At 36.2% G+C, this 19,344-nt stretch overlaps 2 protein-coding genes across 4 annotated transcripts; one reads left to right on the top strand and one right to left on the bottom strand.

Moving 5' to 3' along the window:
* The first annotated feature begins 4,728 nt into the window (after positions 1–4,728).
* On the top strand, positions 4,729–10,873 carry LOC110937387 (phytochrome E). 2 transcript variants are annotated; one of them, XM_035988646.1, is made up of 5 exons: positions 4,778–5,220; positions 5,321–7,339; positions 7,447–8,239; positions 8,968–9,261; positions 10,580–10,872. In XM_035988646.1, exons 2-5 carry the CDS (start codon positions 5,395–5,397, stop codon positions 10,779–10,781), a joined length of 3,234 nt encoding a protein of 1,077 aa, XP_035844539.1. In that variant the 5' UTR covers positions 4,778–5,220; positions 5,321–5,394; the 3' UTR covers positions 10,782–10,872. The 2 variants fall into 2 exon arrangements, with proteins under 2 accessions (XP_022035496.1, XP_035844539.1); XM_022179804.2 differs by having other exon boundaries at positions 4,729–7,339; positions 10,580–10,873.
* A 1,220-nt stretch (positions 10,874–12,093) lies between these two features.
* On the bottom strand, positions 12,094–19,040 carry LOC110937386 (protein MEI2-like 5). 2 transcript variants are annotated; one of them, XM_022179802.2, is made up of 13 exons: positions 18,793–19,040; positions 18,024–18,066; positions 17,790–17,930; positions 17,285–17,706; positions 16,955–17,113; positions 16,749–16,865; positions 16,480–16,631; positions 15,466–15,557; positions 14,454–15,372; positions 14,296–14,380; positions 14,142–14,210; positions 13,863–14,042; positions 12,094–12,904 (listed from the first exon to the last, which is right to left on the bottom strand). In XM_022179802.2, the coding sequence occupies exons 2-13, from the start codon at positions 18,052–18,054 to the stop codon at positions 12,782–12,784; spliced, it is 2,490 nt and encodes an 829-aa protein (XP_022035494.1). In that variant the 5' UTR covers positions 18,055–18,066; positions 18,793–19,040; the 3' UTR covers positions 12,094–12,781. The 2 variants fall into 2 exon arrangements, with proteins under 2 accessions (XP_022035494.1, XP_022035495.1); XM_022179803.2 differs by having other exon boundaries at positions 12,114–12,904; positions 18,024–18,063.
* Between the last annotated feature and the right edge of the window lie 304 nt (positions 19,041–19,344).

Genomic DNA, 19,344 nt, shown 5'->3' with positions numbered 1-19,344 from the left:
ACGCATAACACCTTAATGTTTGAAATACTTCTCAAAGAAGTGGTCAATTATGGTGTGTTCTAAAATGCCAATTTTCAGTCCAGTGATTTGGAAAAAAAGTTTGGAAGACTCAAAGAACGGTAAAAAGTGAGGAAGTCATGTGTTGTACGGCTAGTTATTGTGGGTTTACGAGCTAGCCGTTAACGTTGGCTGGTGGCGACTGGCACACCGCCCTGGCCCGTTAACGGTGCTCGTTAATGGCGAAATAGTTAACAGGTTTACGATGCTAATGGATAGGGAGAGAGACCTTGGGTTGGGTTTGGTCAAACTAGCCGTTGGGTGGGTGGGTGGGTGAGTGAGTGAGTGGGAACTTGGGTTGGGATTTTAAATAAAAAATAATAATAATAATTACAGTGTAGTTAACCCACAACACCTAGTTAATGGACAGTTTAGTTATTGGCACTCTGTTGACTTAGCGCTGATGTGACAACACTTTTTGTTAGTTAATGGAAAACTTAGTTAACCCACAACACAGAGTGAGTCTAAGGGGAGTGGGGGTGGTCACTAGTGATAGAATTTCATCACTCACAAGCACCCAATCAAGTTCCGCCATGTCATCAACCATTTTTCCATCACTCACAACCTTTTTTAGTGGCATTGGTCATCACTCACAACACCCACAATAAACCCTCACACCCCCTCACATGTTCCATCACTAAATCCATAACGCGTTGAAAATATCACTGACTCTTGCCATCACGCGTTGAAACATCAGTGGCGGTGATCTTCACAATTGTTCCACGCGTTAATTTTGGCCATCACGGAAAAATAACGCTCCGCCCCACTCCCCTAAGGGATGCACAGTCCGACCATGCAAAACCTGGAACAATTTTCAAGTTGTTTTATCACACTATTTAAGCAAGCCTTCTTCAGTCATTTTGGACTCTCTCTTGCATAGTATAAATCTAAAATTCTAAGTCATATCTTGGTGACCTTTTAGCTCGAAAATGTCTAATGATCATGGATTGGCAACTACTAGTGTGTGGGCTTACTATGACGTCTACATTTAAACACTTTTATAGTTGTGAATGGTGCTTTATTACCAAAATTAGGAAGAAATACTAAAGGTGATCACCATCTACGCTAGTGAAAAGAGTAGAGGTGATCACTAACTTGATTTGTTAGACGTTAAAGATGTGATGAATGCCTTATTAGAGAGACGATTGTGGTGATTCCTTCCACATTGTTACAAGGAAAAAATTATGGTTATCTCTACCCCTTTAAAATGACGCTTAAAGAAGATGTAATATGGATTAGATTGGTGAATGCCAAGGAGTAGATGTAATATGGATTAGATTGGTGAATCCCAAGGAGTAGTAGATGTAATATGAGTTAGATACAAAAGAGGCTATAAAACTTAAATATAATCTATGCACCCTCTCTATAGGTTCTTACATTATAGTTTATTGTATTGTATTTATTTAACATATTAATGGAAGCCTTGATGTTTTGTTTTAATTTTTTTTATTACAATGTGTTTTCAAAACGATATCACTACATGATGAAAAGTTATATCTAGTTATTTATGTAAATATTTAAAAGTAATAACTTTAAAAAGATAATACACATATCACAATTAATAAAATGAAATGAAATTAAATAATATATATTGATGTAATTAACTAACTATATTGATTACTCCAATCTTTTGATAAATAATATACATCCACTAATAAGAATTATAATTAACTAAATTTAACTTCTAATTAGTCAAAATCATATATGGGTCAAAACTGATTACTCCAACCTTTTGATTCTTCAATTTTATACACATCAATGTTTTTTTCTAAACACTTTAAATAGTGCTACTAAGCATGTTTAAACATGTGCTTTACACACCATTTTATGAAATTTATATAATGTTATTCTTAACCTTTTTCCTCGTATATAATTTTATCATTCGAACCATTTTTTTAAGCTATCACAACATTAGAAATGGCAATGTTTTTTAAGCTAGCAAAACATGAATTTCACCATAACATTATAGTACACATTCACAACAAACTAAACCATTTCACGAAAAGCAACATATTTATACCAAAGAGTTTGTAGCCTAACACTATCAAGGTGTATAATACACATGCTCCTGCTAAGTGGTTGAGGTTTCAATCTCGTAACAAATACTGACGTGGAGTAAATTTAGAGGATATTTGATGAGGAGTTAATCCAAAAATTGACAGGACAAAAAGGGTCCAAACTTTTAATAAAATGTGATTGAAATTACGGGACCCATGATCAATTGACGAGAAGGTTTTGATAAGCTTGATCATGTGGCATATGCCTCTAGCGGTTTGACCCATATATCAGACTGGAATTCTTGATCGAAGCCTCGATTTCGTGAATTAAAAATTTCCCCGAGTTATGCAATCGTCTGCACTTTTCCTTTTTAACTTAACACGTGTGAATCTTTGATTGGAGCAATCTACTCGTCTATCTGAGCAATTAATTTCATATTAATTAGAATTAATTTCATATTAATTAGAAGACACCTATTGTAATCATCAACTTTTATTTGAGAATTTACTACCATTGTTTACGTTTTGCGTCATTCTCTGAATCTAACTTAAAATAAAGATTAACTATTTTCCTCCGTTAAAAGAAAGAGGAATAAACTACAATTTTACCCCCTGAGATTTGGGGGCAAAATCACGTTTACCCTCTATTTTCAAAATCTTGTTGCCTTGCCTCCCGTATACTCGTATATATTTAAAAGTAATAACTTTAAAAAGATAATACACAATTAATAAAATTAAATGAAAATTAAATAATATATATTGATGTAATTAACCAACTATATTGATTACTCCAATCTTTTGATAAATAATATACATTCAAGTACAATTTAGACTAAGACCATGTGTACTGGTTGCCCAGTTTTTTTCCTCAAACACGTCCAATCATGCCCCACCCCCACCCCCCACGGGTGTTTTCTAGCGTTTTTTTTTTCAAAAAAAGCCCCCCGACGTTTTTTAAACCACGCCAAACATCCAATTGTTTGGCCAATCACATGCATTCTTTCCTATGCTTGCCCAATACCATTTTTTGGATTTTTTTTATTTAATTGTTTAACACCCCTTTTTAATATAATGCTCACATCCCCACTACACCCATTTTAGAAAAAACGCTCAATAATGTCCCTTGCTGACTGTACTGCCACATGGCGGAAAACGCCCAAGGATAAGGGATTTATTCACCCAAACCACTACACATGGTCTAATTAGAATTATAATTAACTAAATTTAACTTCTAATTAGTCAAAATCATATATGGGTCAAAATTGATTACTCCAACCTTTTGATTCTTCAATTTTATATACATCAATTTTTTTTCTAAACACTTCAAATAGTGTTATTAAGCATGTTTAAACATGTGCTTTACACACCATTTTATGAAATTTATAAATAATGTTATTCTTAACTTTTTTTCTCTATATAATTTTATCATTCGAACCATTTATTAAGCTATCACAACATTAGAAATGGCAATGTATTTTAAGCCATCAAAACATGAATTTCACAGGGTGAGCAAAAGGAAAAACCCGACCCTATCCGACCATTACCTGACCCGACCTGAGAACTGATCAAACAAAAATAAAGAACCGATTCACTACCCTAAATATAGGGTCGGTTCTGGTCCATAGGTCAAAGTCGGGTTTCACCATGAAAAGAACCGAGAACCGACCCGACCCGACCCTATTTTATATGAAAAATTGGAACCGATCTAAATACCTAGGTACTTGGGTTCGGGTCGGGTTGGGTATATTTTCGGTTTGGTTCTCGGTTATTTTCGGTCCGAACCTAAACTTGTTCACCCCTACCATAACATTATACTACACATTCACAACAAACTAAACCATTTCACTAAAAGCAACATATTTATACCAAAGAACTTGTAGCCTAACACTATCAAGGTATATAATACACATGCTCCTGCTAAGTGGTTGAGGTTTCAATCTCACAACAAATACTGACGTGGAGTAAATTTAGAGGATATTTGATAAGGAGTTAATCCAAAAATTGACAGGACAAAAAGGGTCCAAACTTTTAACAACATGTGATTGAAGTTACGGAACCCATGATCATTTGACGAGAAGGTTTTGACAAGCTTGATCATGTGGCATATGCCTCTGGCGGTTTGACCCATACATCAGACCTGCAATTCTTGATTGAAGCCTCGATTCCGTGAATTTAAAATTTGCCCCAAGTTATGCAATCTTCTCCACTTTTCCTTTTTAACTTAAAACGTGTGAATCTTTGATTGGAGCAATCTACGCGTCTATCTAAGCACTTAATTTCATATTAACTAGAAAACACCTATTGTAATCATCAACTTTTATTTGAGAATTTACTACCATTGTTTACGTTTTACGTCATTCTCTGAATCTAACTTAAAATAAAGATTAATTATTTTCCTCCGTTAAAAGAAAGAAGAGTAAACTACAATTTTACCCCCTGAGATTTGCGGGCAAAATCACGTTTACCCTCTATTTTCAAAATCTTGTTGCCTTGCCTCCCGTATACTCGTATAGTCCCAATTGCATCAATCTTGGATCTTGGACCTAAATTTTGTTAAAATCAACCGTTAACAAATAACGGTCAAATGGTATAATAAAAAGACGAAATAACCATTTTATCCTTTGATCGTACTGGGTAACGGTTGATTTTAACAGAATTTAGGTCCAGGAGGGTTCAGGGTCCATATTGATGCAATTGGGATTAGACAGGAAGTAAGACAAGAAGATTTTGAAAAATAGCCTTTATTTGAGAAACGGAAGTGGAGGGTGGCTAGAATTGAAAGCAGCGAGTCTCGTCTGGTCGTCGACTTCATAATCGCCACGTAGTCTTCACAGTCGCAACCACGTTTGATGGCGTCAGTGCGTCACCTTCTTCTGTCGCTGCTCCGTCACCACATGGTGCGGCGTTCGGCGACAAATTCGTCTTTCAAACACCCATGGGGTCATGTTTCTCACTATCATTATCATTATTGCATACAACTCAACATCAGATCCACACCTGTAAACTTTTTTTTAAATATGTACAAAGAGAAGGTAACAAACAATCCCACAACTTCTGAAGAAAAGACTCGTCAGCAGCAGCAGTGCACACCAGCTGTTTGATAATATGACTCAACGACTTATTTTAAGTATATAGTGCCTCCAAATTACCCATTTCATTTTCCAATGTATGGTCTAAATATGTTTATATATGCCATAAATTGAGGAAAAAGTTTCAATCTTTAATCTCTTTTGTTAACAAGTTGCACTTTTTTTGTTGAAATTAAGCCCGGTTGCTTATGCTAATGGAAACAAGATAGAGATAGTGGCAAAACATCTATAAAAGTAGATGTGGAAGTAACATGAACCCAACCATGGCTCGATATGGTGCTGATGCTAGGCTTTCAGCAGAGTTTGAACAGTCTGTTGAATCTGGTAAATCTTTTAACTACTCAAATTCGATTACGCATGAGCCAGAAGCTGTAGCTGACCACCAAATGGCTGCTTATTTATCCAAAATTCAAAGAGGTGGTTTTGTTCAACCTTTTGGTTGTATGATTGCAGTTGAAGAGCCCACTTTTAGCATCGTAAGTTTTAGCGAAAACTGTTTTAGTATGTTGAGTTTGAATCTAGACAATCCTGAGAAGAAAACTCTCCTTGGAGTTGATGCTAGAACACTTTTCACCTCTACTTCCAGGGATTCATTAGAAAGGGCAGTAGCTTCTGGAGAAATCAAGTTGTTCAACCCTATTTTGGTTCACTGTGTAACTACACGTAAACCGTTTTATGCAATTCTCCATAGGATTGATGTGGCCGTTGTGATTGATTTAGAGCCGGCTAACGATAGTGACCCCGCAGTATTCTTTGCTGGTGCGGTTCAGTCACAAAAACTTGTTGTTAGAGCGATTTCTAAGCTGAATTCCCTCCCTGGTGGAGATATCGGTGCTATGTGTGATACCCTTGTTGAAGAAGTACAAAAGCTTACAGGTTATGATCGGGTTATGGTTTATAAATTCCATGACGATGAACATGGTGAAGTTATTTCAGAAGTTAAAAGAACTGATTTAGAATCGTATTTAGGGATGCATTATCCCGCAGCAGATATCCCACAAGCTGCTCGATTCCTGTTTAAACAAAATCGCGTGAGAATAATCGTTGATTCTCAAGCAAAATCAGTCCCCGTTATTCGAAATCAAGAACTAAAGCAACCAATTTGTTTGGTCAAATCTACCCTTCGGGCCCCACATGGCTGCCATGCAGTTTACATGGATAACATGAATTCTGTTGCATCTTTAGTGATGGCAATTCTCGTACACGACAACGAATCCACGAAATTATGGGGTTTGGTGGCATGCCATCATGCAACACAGCGTTATATCCCGTTCCCACTTCGTTACGCTTGTGAATTTTTAATGCAATCAATGGGTTTGCAGCTCTACATGGAGCTTCAGTTAGCCGAACAAATAGCAGAGAAAAAGATCCTCCGTATGCAGACCACCTTATGTGACATGCTACTGCGAGAGGACCCTTTTCGGTTAATAACTCATTCTCCAAGTATCATGGATTTAGTCAAATGCGATGGAGCAGCTTTATACTATGATAACGAAGTTTGGTTAACGGGTGTAACTCCGAATGAATCACAAGTTACAGATATCGTTAAATGGTTGTGTAGTGAACATAAGGATTCTACAGGGTTCATTACAGAAAGTTTGTTACATGCGGGTTATCCTGGTGCATCTTTGTTTGGTGATACAGTTTGTGGTATGGCTGCTGCAAGAATTACTTTAAACGATTTCGTGTTTTGGTTCAGATCACAAACTGAGAGACAGATTAAGTGGGCAGGTGCTAAACATCATCCTGAAGATAAAGATTTGAATATAATGCATCCAAGATCTTCGTTTAAGGCGTTTCTTGAAATTGTAAAATTTAGAAGTTTACCTTGGGAAGATTCTGAGATCAATGTGATTCATTCTTTGCAGTTGATAATGAGAACATCAGCTCAAAATGTTGCGGATAACAGTGGTGGTGGTCAAAGAGTGATGAATTATAGTCAACGAAGTGAGAGCGATGCTCAACGGGTGGCTGAAATTAGTTCGGCTGCATGTGAATTGGCGAGATTGGTTGAAACAGCATCTGTTCCTATTTTTGGTGTTGATGTGTGTGGTTTGATAAACGGGTGGAATGGGAAAATCGCAGAGTTGACTGGAGTCAAAGCTAGTGAAGCTATCGGAAAGTCTTTGATTGATGAATTCGTTCATGAAACATCACATGGAGTTGTTGAAGATCTTCTCTGTAGAGCTTTGCAAGGTAAATAAGCTATTTTATGATAATATAAATTGATTTTATTATAGGATTTCATGTAAAATAGTAGTTATTAGTTAGAAAGTATTAAAGGTGATTTTATTTAATATTAGGTAAAGAAGAAAAAAACATCGAACTGAAACTACGAAAAGTTGGCATGCAACAGCAAAACAAACCTATTTTATACATTATGGCGAATACATGCACAAGCAGAGACTACATGAACAATATTGTCGGTGTATCCTTTGTGGGTCAAGATGTCACAGACAAGAAAACTATCATGGACCGATTTATACGCATGGAAGGCGATTATAACTCGATTATTCGAACCTTAAATCCGTTAATTCCTCCTTTATTTGCTTCAAATGAAAACGCTTGTTGTTCTGAATGGAATGCAGCCATGGAAGAACTTACGGGTCGTATGAAACATGAAGTTTTCGGAAAAGTTCTTCCTGGTGAAGTTTTTGGAGGTTTATGTTCACTTAAAGATGAAGATACACTGACCAAATTCATGATCACGTTATATACAGCAATCAACGGTCACGATTCATCAGATTTACCGTTTGGGTTGTTTGGAAAAGATGGAAATCTTGTAGAGGGTCATTTGACAACAAACACGAGAGTTGGTGAGGACGGAAAAGTGGTTGGGTGTTTTTGTTTTTTGAGTGTGCGAATGCCTTTAGAAGACGGTAAAAATGAGCAAGAATCTGTGTTCAAACGTGATGATTTAGCGTATATTAAGCGAGAAATTAAGAACCCTTTAAACGGGCTTCTTTTTACTCGCGAGCTTCTGCAAAAGTCAGCTATTTCAGATAATCAGAAGCAGTATCTTGAGACAAGTGTTGCCTGTGAAAGACAAATTGCATCGATTGTTGAGAATCTGGATATAAAAAGTATCGAAGAAGGGTAAGTGTTAATTCTAGAGATGCAAAATGAACGGATTGGGTAACGGGTCAAACGGGGTAACTTTAGAGTATATGTAGGCTTGGGTTGACCAGAGAACAGTTTTTGTCCATAATTTAATGCATAATTAGGGGTGTGAACGGTCTTGTAGGCAGCAGCATTCGTGCTTGCCTTTGCCGTGATTGTCCGTTGTTCCCTTGGTGCGCTGTCATTGACGGTATTTCTGACACGACCCAAAAACACAACATGAACCTAACACGAAATTCGTGGGTTTGGGTTTAAGTCTAAACGGGCTCGGGTCAGTTTCAAGTTAAACCCGCAAACCCGTTTAGCTAAACAGATCGGGTTCGGTAACCCAGTCAGGTTGGCGTGTTGACCCGTTTAACCCATTTTTACTATATTATATTTTTTTTCACAATATGTTTTATGTCATGATTTTGGGTTCGTTTAACATTTTCGGGTTGACACAGTCAGTTTGGTGGGTTGACACGATTTTCGGGTTCGGGGGATTCAGGTCATGTTCACGTTCGTCTAAAATTTTCATTTTCGGGTCGGGTAGCACCCCTTAAAATATGATTACAAAAATGATATTATGTTCTAATACTTTATCATCTACTGAAAGAATGCACAATAGTTTCACAGAAGCAAATTTGCGCGTTAGCCTCAGAAGTCAAGCTTTTATCTGCTATTCATTGTAGTGCTTGTTTGTAAAGTGTTTTTGGGTTTTGCAGCAATGTGGAACTGAACTCGGACCAATTTTTCATGGAGAATCTTTTAGATGCTATTGTGAGCCAAGTAATGATCGTTCTGGACGAAAAGAATATTCCATTGGTTCATGAAATACCTAATCAAGTCAAAATGCTTGATCTTATCGGCGATCAAATAAGGCTTCAGATAATCTTATCGGATTTCTTGATCAGTGCTGCAAACCATGCACCGTCACCCGATGGTTGGGTGGAAATCAAAGTGTCCCCCGGGCTCAGGATGAAACAAGATGGACATGAATACATTCATCTACAGTTCAGGTACATATTTTTACTGCGGGTGATTTTAAACCCGTTTAAGCAGTTTGAACAAAGCAATTGTGCAGGTCATATGCTTCAAAATGCATTTCGAGTGATTTTAACTTCGTTTGATCTATTTGATTAGTTTCCTTAGTTAAAACATTACCCGAATAGACCGATTCAGAGATGAATGTGTCGAAATTACCACCTTTATTTCAAGAAAAACTTTGTTTATGCCGGTACTAACCCAAGGATATGAAACTATTAGACTTATGGTGCTTCTTTATGTACATCTTAGTTCAAAATAAAGGCAAAATAGCCTTCTATTCATAAATTAGATGTATGGTTTTGACTTTTGTGGTCACACGAGTGAAGGGATGGCAATGGGCCGGGTTCGGGCTGGGTATTGGTAATTTCATACCCATACCCAGTTGTAGAATCGTGTCCCATACACGGCCCAATACATGTCGGGTATTTGTCGGCTAATTACCCGTCGAGTATCAGGTATACCCGTTAATTTGTTAAAAAATACCTATTGGATTTCCAAACACATTTTTTTACCATTATATATATTGTATAATTTTTATCTATATAACAACTATTATAAATTAAATATACATTACATACATATAAGTTTTATCATTAATAAATAATAACATTATAACTTTTATATAGTTTTATTTATATACTTCACGACACCACAAAATATAAATAATATTATCAAATACATATCCAAAAAGAAATATTTTTTAAACACAATGAACTTACTAAAACAAAATATGAAGGATATTATCCAATACATATTCCAAAAGAATTATTTTTTAAACACAATGAACCTACTAAAATAAGTCACTAATAGATAGGTTAAGGGAAAATAAAAATATAAACAAAACAATTTTGGGTATATGATCCGGTATATAGTTCGGGTAAACGGGTATGTGGTTTCGGGTAATCGGGCCGGGTATCATCTAATCTCATACCCGTCAGGCTTCGGGTATAACCGTCCCATATGTTTGGGGTATACCCGTTGGGTTCAGGGTTTTTTTGCCATCCCTAGACGAGTCGGTCTTTTCAGTAATAAACAATTAACATCAAAACATAACAGATCAATTGGTAAAAAAAGTAGCTAAACAAAGCAATTAAAGAGTTGCCATATACATATATATTTAACGCATAAAATCTTCTATACAAAATTACTTTTTCAAGAAAAGTGTTTCAAGTCAACCGCACACAATCTAACCCATTTCAATCCATACCAAAAGGTTATCCATTTCAACCCATTATCAAACCCAGATGACCCACCCATTTAGCAGTCCTAACCAACTTTTTGTTGTTGCAGAATGACTCATCCGGGCACAGGGTTACCTGCAGATATTATCAGAGACATGTATGAAGAAGGAAAAAACCAGGGTACCCAAGAGGGACTTGCTCTCAATCTTTCTAGAAAACTTCTTAATGTTATGAAAGGTCATGTGCATTATGTTAGAGATGACAACAAGTGTTGTTTTCTCATTGACATAGAGCTTAAAATCAGAAAATAAAGGTTTGAAAACAACAATGTTAATGAGTTCAATTGCCTTATGTGAAATTTTGGGTGTTTGAATGTGAATATATAAAGGCTTTTTAGTTTTCATTCCAGTTTGTGGATCAGTTTAGTGAATCTTGACATGTAAATGAGCTCAAATTGTTCAAATTTAATAGTGATGTTGATATAGTTGAGACGTACCAACCCAGGGGATTGGTGTGTTTTTGCTAATATGTTCACAAAAATGACCAATATGGGATTTGTGTGGTTTTGCTAATATGTATCCACATATTTCAATTTACGTCCCGCTTGCGGTATGCGCATATACTGTATATATGTGTGGACGTTCGGGGGCAAAAGTGAAAGTGCACTAATTTTAACGTTATTTTACTAATTTCGTAAAAATAACGTTAAAAGAGGGGGATGGTTAATCATGCATCATGTGATAGCGTTGATAGCCGATAGACAAGGGAGTACATGCACTAACTGGCTTTTGTCTTAATTGCCGAGTGTTATGTGCCTTATGTCCAAGGCTCGATACAAAACTACCATCGAGCCGGGGGTCTCACTAGAAGCAGCCTCTCTATTCTTATGGAGTAGAGGTAAGGCTGTCTACATCTTACCCTCCTCAAACCCTTTGTTATTGGTGAGATTTACTGAATATGATGATGATGATACCAAGCCATTTTTATAACAATTTATTACACCTAAATACCACATAACCTTCATATGCAAAGATTTGAACCCACACCGTTTATTGTTCAAATTTTAGTGATATTGATATTATCCATATGTATCAACACCTTACGGTAACCTTACACCGTCTTCTCTCATCCACATTGATATGATCAACGTGTATTGTAGACAAAACATCACAATCATTTGCAAAGATTTGAACCCACGCCGTTTATTGTTCAAATTTAATAGTAATATCAATATTAATACTATCCATATGTATCAACACTCAGCGTCGTAGAAAAGTGAATGATATGTGATTGGTGTTTTTGAATGCACCCACACTTTTCAAATTTTTAATGCTACCACACATTTTTAACATTATTTTACACCTAAATACCACACAACCTTGCACTTTTAAGAATTTAAACCCACACCTAATACCACATAACCTTGCACTTCAAGGATTTAAACCCACACAGTTTTTTGTGATAGACAAGCACCATGCTTTTACAGTACCAGATATCACACAAAAGAAGTGATTTTAGCAATCACCATTAGAATCAAATATTGACCAAAAAGGTCAAAATTCAACACTTTGACTTGCTTCATGAAATAGCATCACAAGAACCACACTCACAAGGGAATCACAATTAGCCAACAGATAACACAGTTGGTATTATCACACATATTTTAATACATTAGGTACAAGTCATTACATGATAATGACCACCTATAACTTTCTACAACAAACAGATGCTCCTCTAAAACATGAAAAACCTGCTCATCACAACTAAAACTACTTTACACAAACAAAAAACAAAAAAAACTAAATAAACAAAAAAAGTTCCCAAGTTCAGTTCCCATCCGTTTTCAATCGAGGAACTGAAGATTCAAAACACATGAAAAGTCAGATCTACCCCCAACACGGACACTATACATTTGCCACAAAACCCATAAACTTACTTACGTCCAAGCAATCATCGCCATAGATAAAAGCCCGAATAAAACAGTTCCCAAAATGAAGAGGTGAAAGAACAGGAGATATCGATTTACATATTAGCAAAATGGCAATCGGGATCTGCACATTACTATCATTCGCCTCTTCCAAACTACTTCTAACATAGGATTTCTTTTTCTTTTTTTTTTTTTTATCTTTTTTCTTTCTTTTTAACTCTTTTATCTTTTCAAAAATAGACAAAATCCGCACCTGCACCCTTGTTTTCTTTTTAATACGATTCTCTTAGTTCTTCTATACACTATGTACTGATGAAAGTCAGCAGTCTTGCGTAAATATTATTATTTTAGACGGTTTAGCACGACTGCTGGCTTCACCTGCTGTCAGCTCTGCTCAGTTGTACCAGGACCCGCACCGTCTTTTGGAGGGCTACCTGATGAGTCGCCTGAGTCTGAACCATTTGACCGATGCATTTGAATATTCAAAACATTTGATGACAAAGGTTCCTGTAAGACAGTAGGAATAAATAAACAATTTAACATTTTCATTTTCATGAGTCAGCTTTTATTAGAGTAAAGCTAGACACCAGTGCACAGCTTGGCTCTAAAGGCGGAAATACGTGTGAAGGAGACTGGTTGGTTACCGGGTCAAAATAGATTCATGTCAAAACAGGGCATATTTAGGTTGGGTCGACCCAAAACACCCTTTGTGCATTTTTTAGGTTTTAACATATAACAAAATTGGGTATGACAACAGAAACAATATCATTACAACAATATTAACCTATTCACTGAATAAAGTGTATTAACTCACTAGGGGTGTGCACCGTTCGGTTCGGTTTTGAAGTAAAACCGAAACCGTAACTGAAATGTTTGTTTTTCGGTTCTTTAAAACCGTTCGGTTTCGTTTTTTAGGTTTTAGCAATGGTTCGGTTTTCAGTTTTTGGAACAAAATTACATAAGATTCAAATATAAAAAGTATGATCCAAGATTTAAGATTTTTTTCTTAGATGTTTACATTTACGTTATTATATTTAACATTTTAATTAATATTTTTGAGTTTTTCCAAAGTTCTTATTAAGACATTCTTTTCAAATACTTAACATTCAAGAATAAAATTAATTTTTCCTAAATCAATATATAACAACCATTAAAAAAAACAAAGTTTTAGGTAATTCGGTTTTCATAAAATGCAAAACCGTAACCGAACCGTGAAGTTCAGTTCAGTTTTTTCGGTTTGTTTTTTTTCGGTTTTTTGTGCGGTTCGGTTTTTTCGGTTTCAGTTCAGTTTTTTCGGTTTTCTGCTCACCCCATGCGTTGAAAATACCCTTGGGGCAGCTTTCAACACATTCGACCAATTTAAGCACTACCCTTTTTAGCTGAACTTATCATCTGACCCGTTTGAGAATTAAAAAAGCAAAGCAACCCAACCATTTATATAAAATGTTTTAAATAAACATATTACCTGATCAACAACTTCTGAACCTTCTGAATGAAAAAGAATAGGCCGGCAACGTTTATCTTCGTTCATCAAACTCGAGTTCTGAAAATGAGTCACAAGTGCCATCTTTCCTTGGATTCGAGCATAAGCCAACGAAGCAACTTTTTCACTATTGAATTTCTCCCATTTTTTCCCATTGAATGCCTACACAACATTTTACACAAATTAGTAGATACTTAAATATAGTTAACATCATGTTCAATTTAAAGGGCCAAAGATAGCCAACCGTAAGGTAGAAAAAACCTGGTAAAATGGGATTATATGAGTTGGAGAAAGCATGTTGATAAACGCATAGCCGACATTGCATTTGTTCTGCAATAAATGGCGGGAAACCGTCATGTAGTAATACCTTAAAATCGATCGGCAAATAACAAGAAATTCTTAACAAAAATAATACCTTAAAATCGATTGGCAAGTACAGAAAATCGTAAGTACCACTATGATTTTCATCAATAGCAGCAAGCAGCATCTTAGAAGTATACCTGGAGTATCAAACATATAATCAACATAAAATCGCTTAAGTGCTGAAAATAATCAAGATGAAATCTGTCATACTTGTTAGGAATGTTTTTTATCATCAAAGTTGTTCGGGTATCTTCTCCGCTTGTGATTTTATCAAGATCAAGCTGAAACTGTTTTTTGCTATCAGTTTGACCACCATTTTGGTCAGCGCGCCGGTTCCGTCCACGCTCACTCATACTTTCCGCAAGTGTGGGCCCAAATCCCGCGTAAGGCCCGCTACCAAGAAACATAGAACTAACCCTGGGAGAATGCATGGTGCTGAAACTTGGAGAACCGTTTCCAACCGACCCACGAGAACCTAAAAAGCCTCTATCAATATGACCTATACCTACACCCCCATAAGCAGGTGAGCTCATGAAAACCGTTTCAGGAGACTCGTGATAATGACCAAAATGTCCTTCGAACGGTATCCCAGATGGAGCAGATCCAACATGATGATGTTGATGAAGCATAGATCCATGGCGTCCCGTGATTGGAAACCCGTGGGTAATACCAGGTGGGACCTTGGATGTAGTAAACGGATGACCGATGGTCGGTGATCTAAAACCATGGCTCGGTCCGCTAGGTCCTTTGGGCTGGTCGGTCAATATACTGGGACTGGGGTTAGGACTGCCCCACAGAAACTGTGGGCCGGAGAGTGTTTCGATTCCTGAACCAGTTGAGCTCGAGCCGCCAAAAGAGGACATGGGTTCGTTAAACTGACTCAATATGGAGTCTGGAAGTGAATGAGATTGTTGAAATGTGTTATTTTGGTCAAGATGGTTACGGTTAGGGTTAGCCCTCCCATGGTCCTTACCGATTGGTGCTATCCGGGCTGGTTGAGGGTGCAAGATAGAAGCCAGACCGGATAAACCGTTGCTGAAGGTAGGGCTCGCTGAGCCAAGGACCGGTGACTTGCTTACGTTTTGAAGAGGATTGTGTTCAATCGGGCTGCCAAATTGTGGCCAGACGCCTGCGAGGTGAATTAAATTGAATATGTTGTAAGAAAGTAAACTCAAAACATACGTTTCGGAAAACAGAATGTGATAACAAAAATTGGTCTTACCTGGAGGGGAGTTTGCAATCGAGGGGCCCACTTGAAGTCGAAAACTTCGAGTGTCGTCTTGGTCAAAGTCTTGAGTCAATTGTAACATTAGGCTAGAGTAAAGGAAAAAAAAAACATTAGAATCATCACATACTGTGATAATTGCAAGAAACAGACAGAATATCTGAATATCAACATTTTGGGCCCGACAAGGACCCGTTAACAAACTTTATTGCAGAATGCAAAATTAGGTTTGCTTTTAAGAGACAGCTGTTTATCCCAACGATGATCAGTTCAACCCTAACTCAATAATCAGATCAGGCAATATGATTGACTTCTTTCAAGTTCTAATCCCGATTTATAAAACAGATATAACCAAATGATTTGTCAATGCCAAAAGGTAACCAAATTTGATTAAGAGTAAAATGCCATTTTCGTCCCTGAAGTTTGGCCACTTCTGCGACTTTCGTCCCTGAGGAGCCAATTTCATCCAAAAAGTTTGAAATCTACGCCATTTTCATCCCTTAGGGCCATTTTTCGAGGGACGAAAAGTAACAATAAATTGCCAAACTCAAGGATGAAAATGACACAAAAAAAAAATCAAAGGTGAAGGACTGAAATGCACAAAAAATATTTTGGATGAAACAGGCAAACATGCCCAAACCTCAGGGACGCTTTTGGCATTTTACTCTTTTGATTAATAAGTTATCTACACCTGAGTAATAACAAAAGTTCCTATCTCCAACATCTCACAATTTAACAAGAACTTTTTCCCAATATGCGTGACGGTCTTTAATTTATCCATTTTATAAAGCAAACACAGGTCTCTCTCTTAAAATAAAGTAACACTATTCATCGTACATGTGAGCAATTTTGTGTAATTTTTAGATTTTTTTTTTTAGAAAATAGCCATCCAGATTCATGTCAGCTAAAAATATGCAAAACATGTATAAAAGAAGGTTATAAAACGTTAAATGATGTGTTATGGGCACCATTATTACTTATTTCTTTAAACAAAAAAATATGTATACTTACTTTCGACGGGCTCCACCAGGGCGACTAGGTTCAAGCTTTATGCGCTTCCCAGCTATGTCACTCCTGTTTAGAGATCTAAGGGCTGCTTCTGCAGCTCTAACATCATAATACTCTATAAACTTATGGTGCCGTTTATGCGGCGTCTCCCTTATCTGTTATTGTGCACAATATTCCACAATGTTAAGCTTTTTTACAGGATACCACATAAATGCTTCAATGATGTAAACGAACAGACGTTTTAAACAATATAAACGTCAAAAGGAAATTACCTCTTTAACCTCACCGTATGCCCCAAAGATTTGAAGAAGATCTTCACACGAAACTGAAGGATCCAAATTAAAAACAACCAAAGTTCCTTGATTTATATCTTTGTCTGAAGGGTTATCCTAATACAGAAAAACAGATCAAAATATTGGTTACGCAAACTTCTATATTGAAGGAAAAGAAAAAAAAAGAATAAAAGTCAAATATGAACCTTTGGAATCGAGTAGTGAATGTCTAGCTTCCTTCTTCGTAATGGCTTATTTTGTAACGAGCGCATGGCAGTTCGAGCAGCACGGATATCGTAATAAGATATCATCACGAAGCCCCTATGTTTACATGCCGTGTATAGCGTTCTAATATCGCCATATTGCTACAAGGTGAACAAAATAATATGTCAGTGAAGATCTACACGATAGTGACGTATTTCCTAGATTCTTGTCTAAAAAGCCCAACAATCGTCTTTTTTTTTTCAGTTATTGCCATAAATGAACTAAAACTACAATAACGATATATTTAACAAGATGGGACTAGAACGAACTACCTCAAACAAAGTTCTGAGTTCCGAATCTTCAACGTTACTATTAATATTCCGCACAAATAAAGTTCTTGAAGGATGCTCGCCATATGGGTGTTCTCCAGCAACCGTCCCGACACCATTTGCTATATTGTAATGGGCCAGCCCGTTACCAACCACCCCATCACCCAAACTAACCTTTGAAATACCCAAATTCAAGTTATCCATATCAGATTCAAGTTCCATACCACCCCCACTTCCGAAAAGATCGTACTCTTCCAACTCATCTGCACGGTTAGTGAAAGCATTAAGGTCAATACCGTCAATTACACCGTCTAAAAGCTCGTCTTCTTCGGGCAACAAATTTCCGATTGCGTGATCCGCAATATCTTCAAGCAAATCACTACCATCTAATGGTTGGAAATTGTTTTCTGCGTTATTCGATATTACTGCATTTCAAATAAATAAAAAAAATACAAAATTAAATTGGCAATATAACATATTTCAAAGAGAGTAAAAAGTAAAAACATACGCTTCTCATGGGGCAAAACGGGTAATGAACTTGAAAAAAAGGCGGTATCACTGGAGGCGTCATTATAGTTATTATCTAACATGTCCTTTTTCCCACTTCCAACGGCTTTTGAATAATTCATTGATGTCAATTTTGAGGGACCTACCATAAGAAGATATTTTTTTTTTTTTGCAATAAGTTTTTAGTCACTTCAAGGCAAGTAAACCGAAAAATCATCATAAATTTCAATCATACCAAAAGGAAAATGCTGTGAAGAATGTTGCATTGCGAAACACTTCTGTCATAAACACCAAGAATTCAACAAATTAAGCTTTGTTATAAGCATAAATATATCGAAATAAGGAGTGTTTGGATGTGCATCTAAATTGATTATTACAACTTCAACAAGAAAAGTTTCAATTTTTTGAGTAAAACAAACTATCATCTTAATTTTCTGATTGTTATTTAGGATCAAACTAGTAACATTTAAGGTAAAGAAGATTTTTCTAATTCTGATCAAATAGCACATTGAAAAAAAAAAAAAAAAAAAAAAAAAAAAAAAACCTAACTTTCTATTTGAAATCAAAACATAATAATTCTTACACACACAATCATCTGCAAAATCTAAGCATTTACACAAACAAAAGAACAAAAAAAAATTATAAAAGTTGTAAAAAAACAGTGTGGAACTGATCTTTAAATCCCCATTAAATTAAAAATCAATAAATACTCAAATTTTTACAACAAAATCACATACAATTGCATGATCCACAAACCCAATTAATCACCAATCTACATACAGATCACAACATGCAAACAAAAAATCTACTGATTCCAACTAAACCCCAATTTTTTTCACCCAAAAATCACAAACCCTATTTAAATTTAAAAAAAACGAAACCCTAGAAACAGTATCGAAAAAAAACATAATGGGGTTTACAAATTATACACACAGAAACATGTGTTTTGTGTGTGTGTGTGAGAGAGAGAGAGAGAGAGAGAGAGAGAGAGAATAAAAGGGTACCTGAAAAAGGTCAAACTAAAAGAAAGAGAGTAAAGGGTGTCTGTCTGAAGAAGATGATAATAAGAAACAAGATTCAAATAGAGATGTGAATCTGTTACAGAATCGACGGAAACAACATCATATCTCCATGATCGGATGACAGAGAGAAAGATTTTGTTTTGGTTTTTAGATAGAGAAATAGTGGAGGGGTGAGAGGAGAGAACAACTGTGTGTATGTATGTATCTATGTATATGTGTTGTTGATGTATGTGTTTGTTTCTCTCTCTAGAAAAATAAACAAACCCAAACAGGTACGGAATCTATAGATACATGATCCGTGTATGTATTGTAGAGAGAGATACATCATCCTATATTATTAGTTAGACGGAATGGTTTAAATATCCGTTGTAATTTGGTTGTTGGGAGTGTTTGTGTTGTTTGGTCTTTTGCTCAATTGGGTCAGAGATGCGTTTTTTGATGAATTTTTTTTTAAAAAAAGAGTTAAATGTCATTTTAGTCCTTATGGTTTGAGTTATTTTGTCAGTTTAGTATAAAGGTTTTTTTTCGTCTGTG

This window comes from Helianthus annuus, chromosome 4, assembly GCF_002127325.2.
Source record: "Helianthus annuus cultivar XRQ/B chromosome 4, HanXRQr2.0-SUNRISE, whole genome shotgun sequence".
Taxonomy (NCBI): Eukaryota; Viridiplantae; Streptophyta; class Magnoliopsida; order Asterales; family Asteraceae; genus Helianthus; species Helianthus annuus.
The sequence above is the reverse complement of the archived record's forward strand: the minus strand, read 5'-3'. Positions and strand labels throughout refer to the sequence as shown.

Excerpts from the sequence above, each read along its gene's own strand:
- LOC110937387 (XM_022179804.2), top strand. The coding sequence starts at position 5,395 with ATGAACCCAACCATGGCTCGATATGGTGCTGATGCTAGGCTTTCAGCA. Across the intron at positions 7,340-7,446 it reads TCTCTGTAGAGCTTTGCAAG|GTAAAGAAGAAAAAAACATC; the intron begins GTAAATAAGCTA and ends ATTTAATATTAG. Across the intron at positions 9,262-10,579 it reads TACATTCATCTACAGTTCAG|AATGACTCATCCGGGCACAG; the intron begins GTACATATTTTT and ends TTGTTGTTGCAG.
- LOC110937386 (XM_022179802.2), bottom strand. The coding sequence starts at position 18,054 with ATGCAACATTCTTCACAGCATTTTCCTTTTG. Across the intron at positions 15,558-16,479 it reads CCTGGTGGAGCCCGTCGAAA|CCTAATGTTACAATTGACTC; the intron begins GTAAGTATACAT and ends CCTTTACTCTAG. Across the intron at positions 14,043-14,141 it reads ATATAATCCCATTTTACCAG|GCATTCAATGGGAAAAAATG; the intron begins GTTTTTTCTACC and ends AATGTTGTGTAG.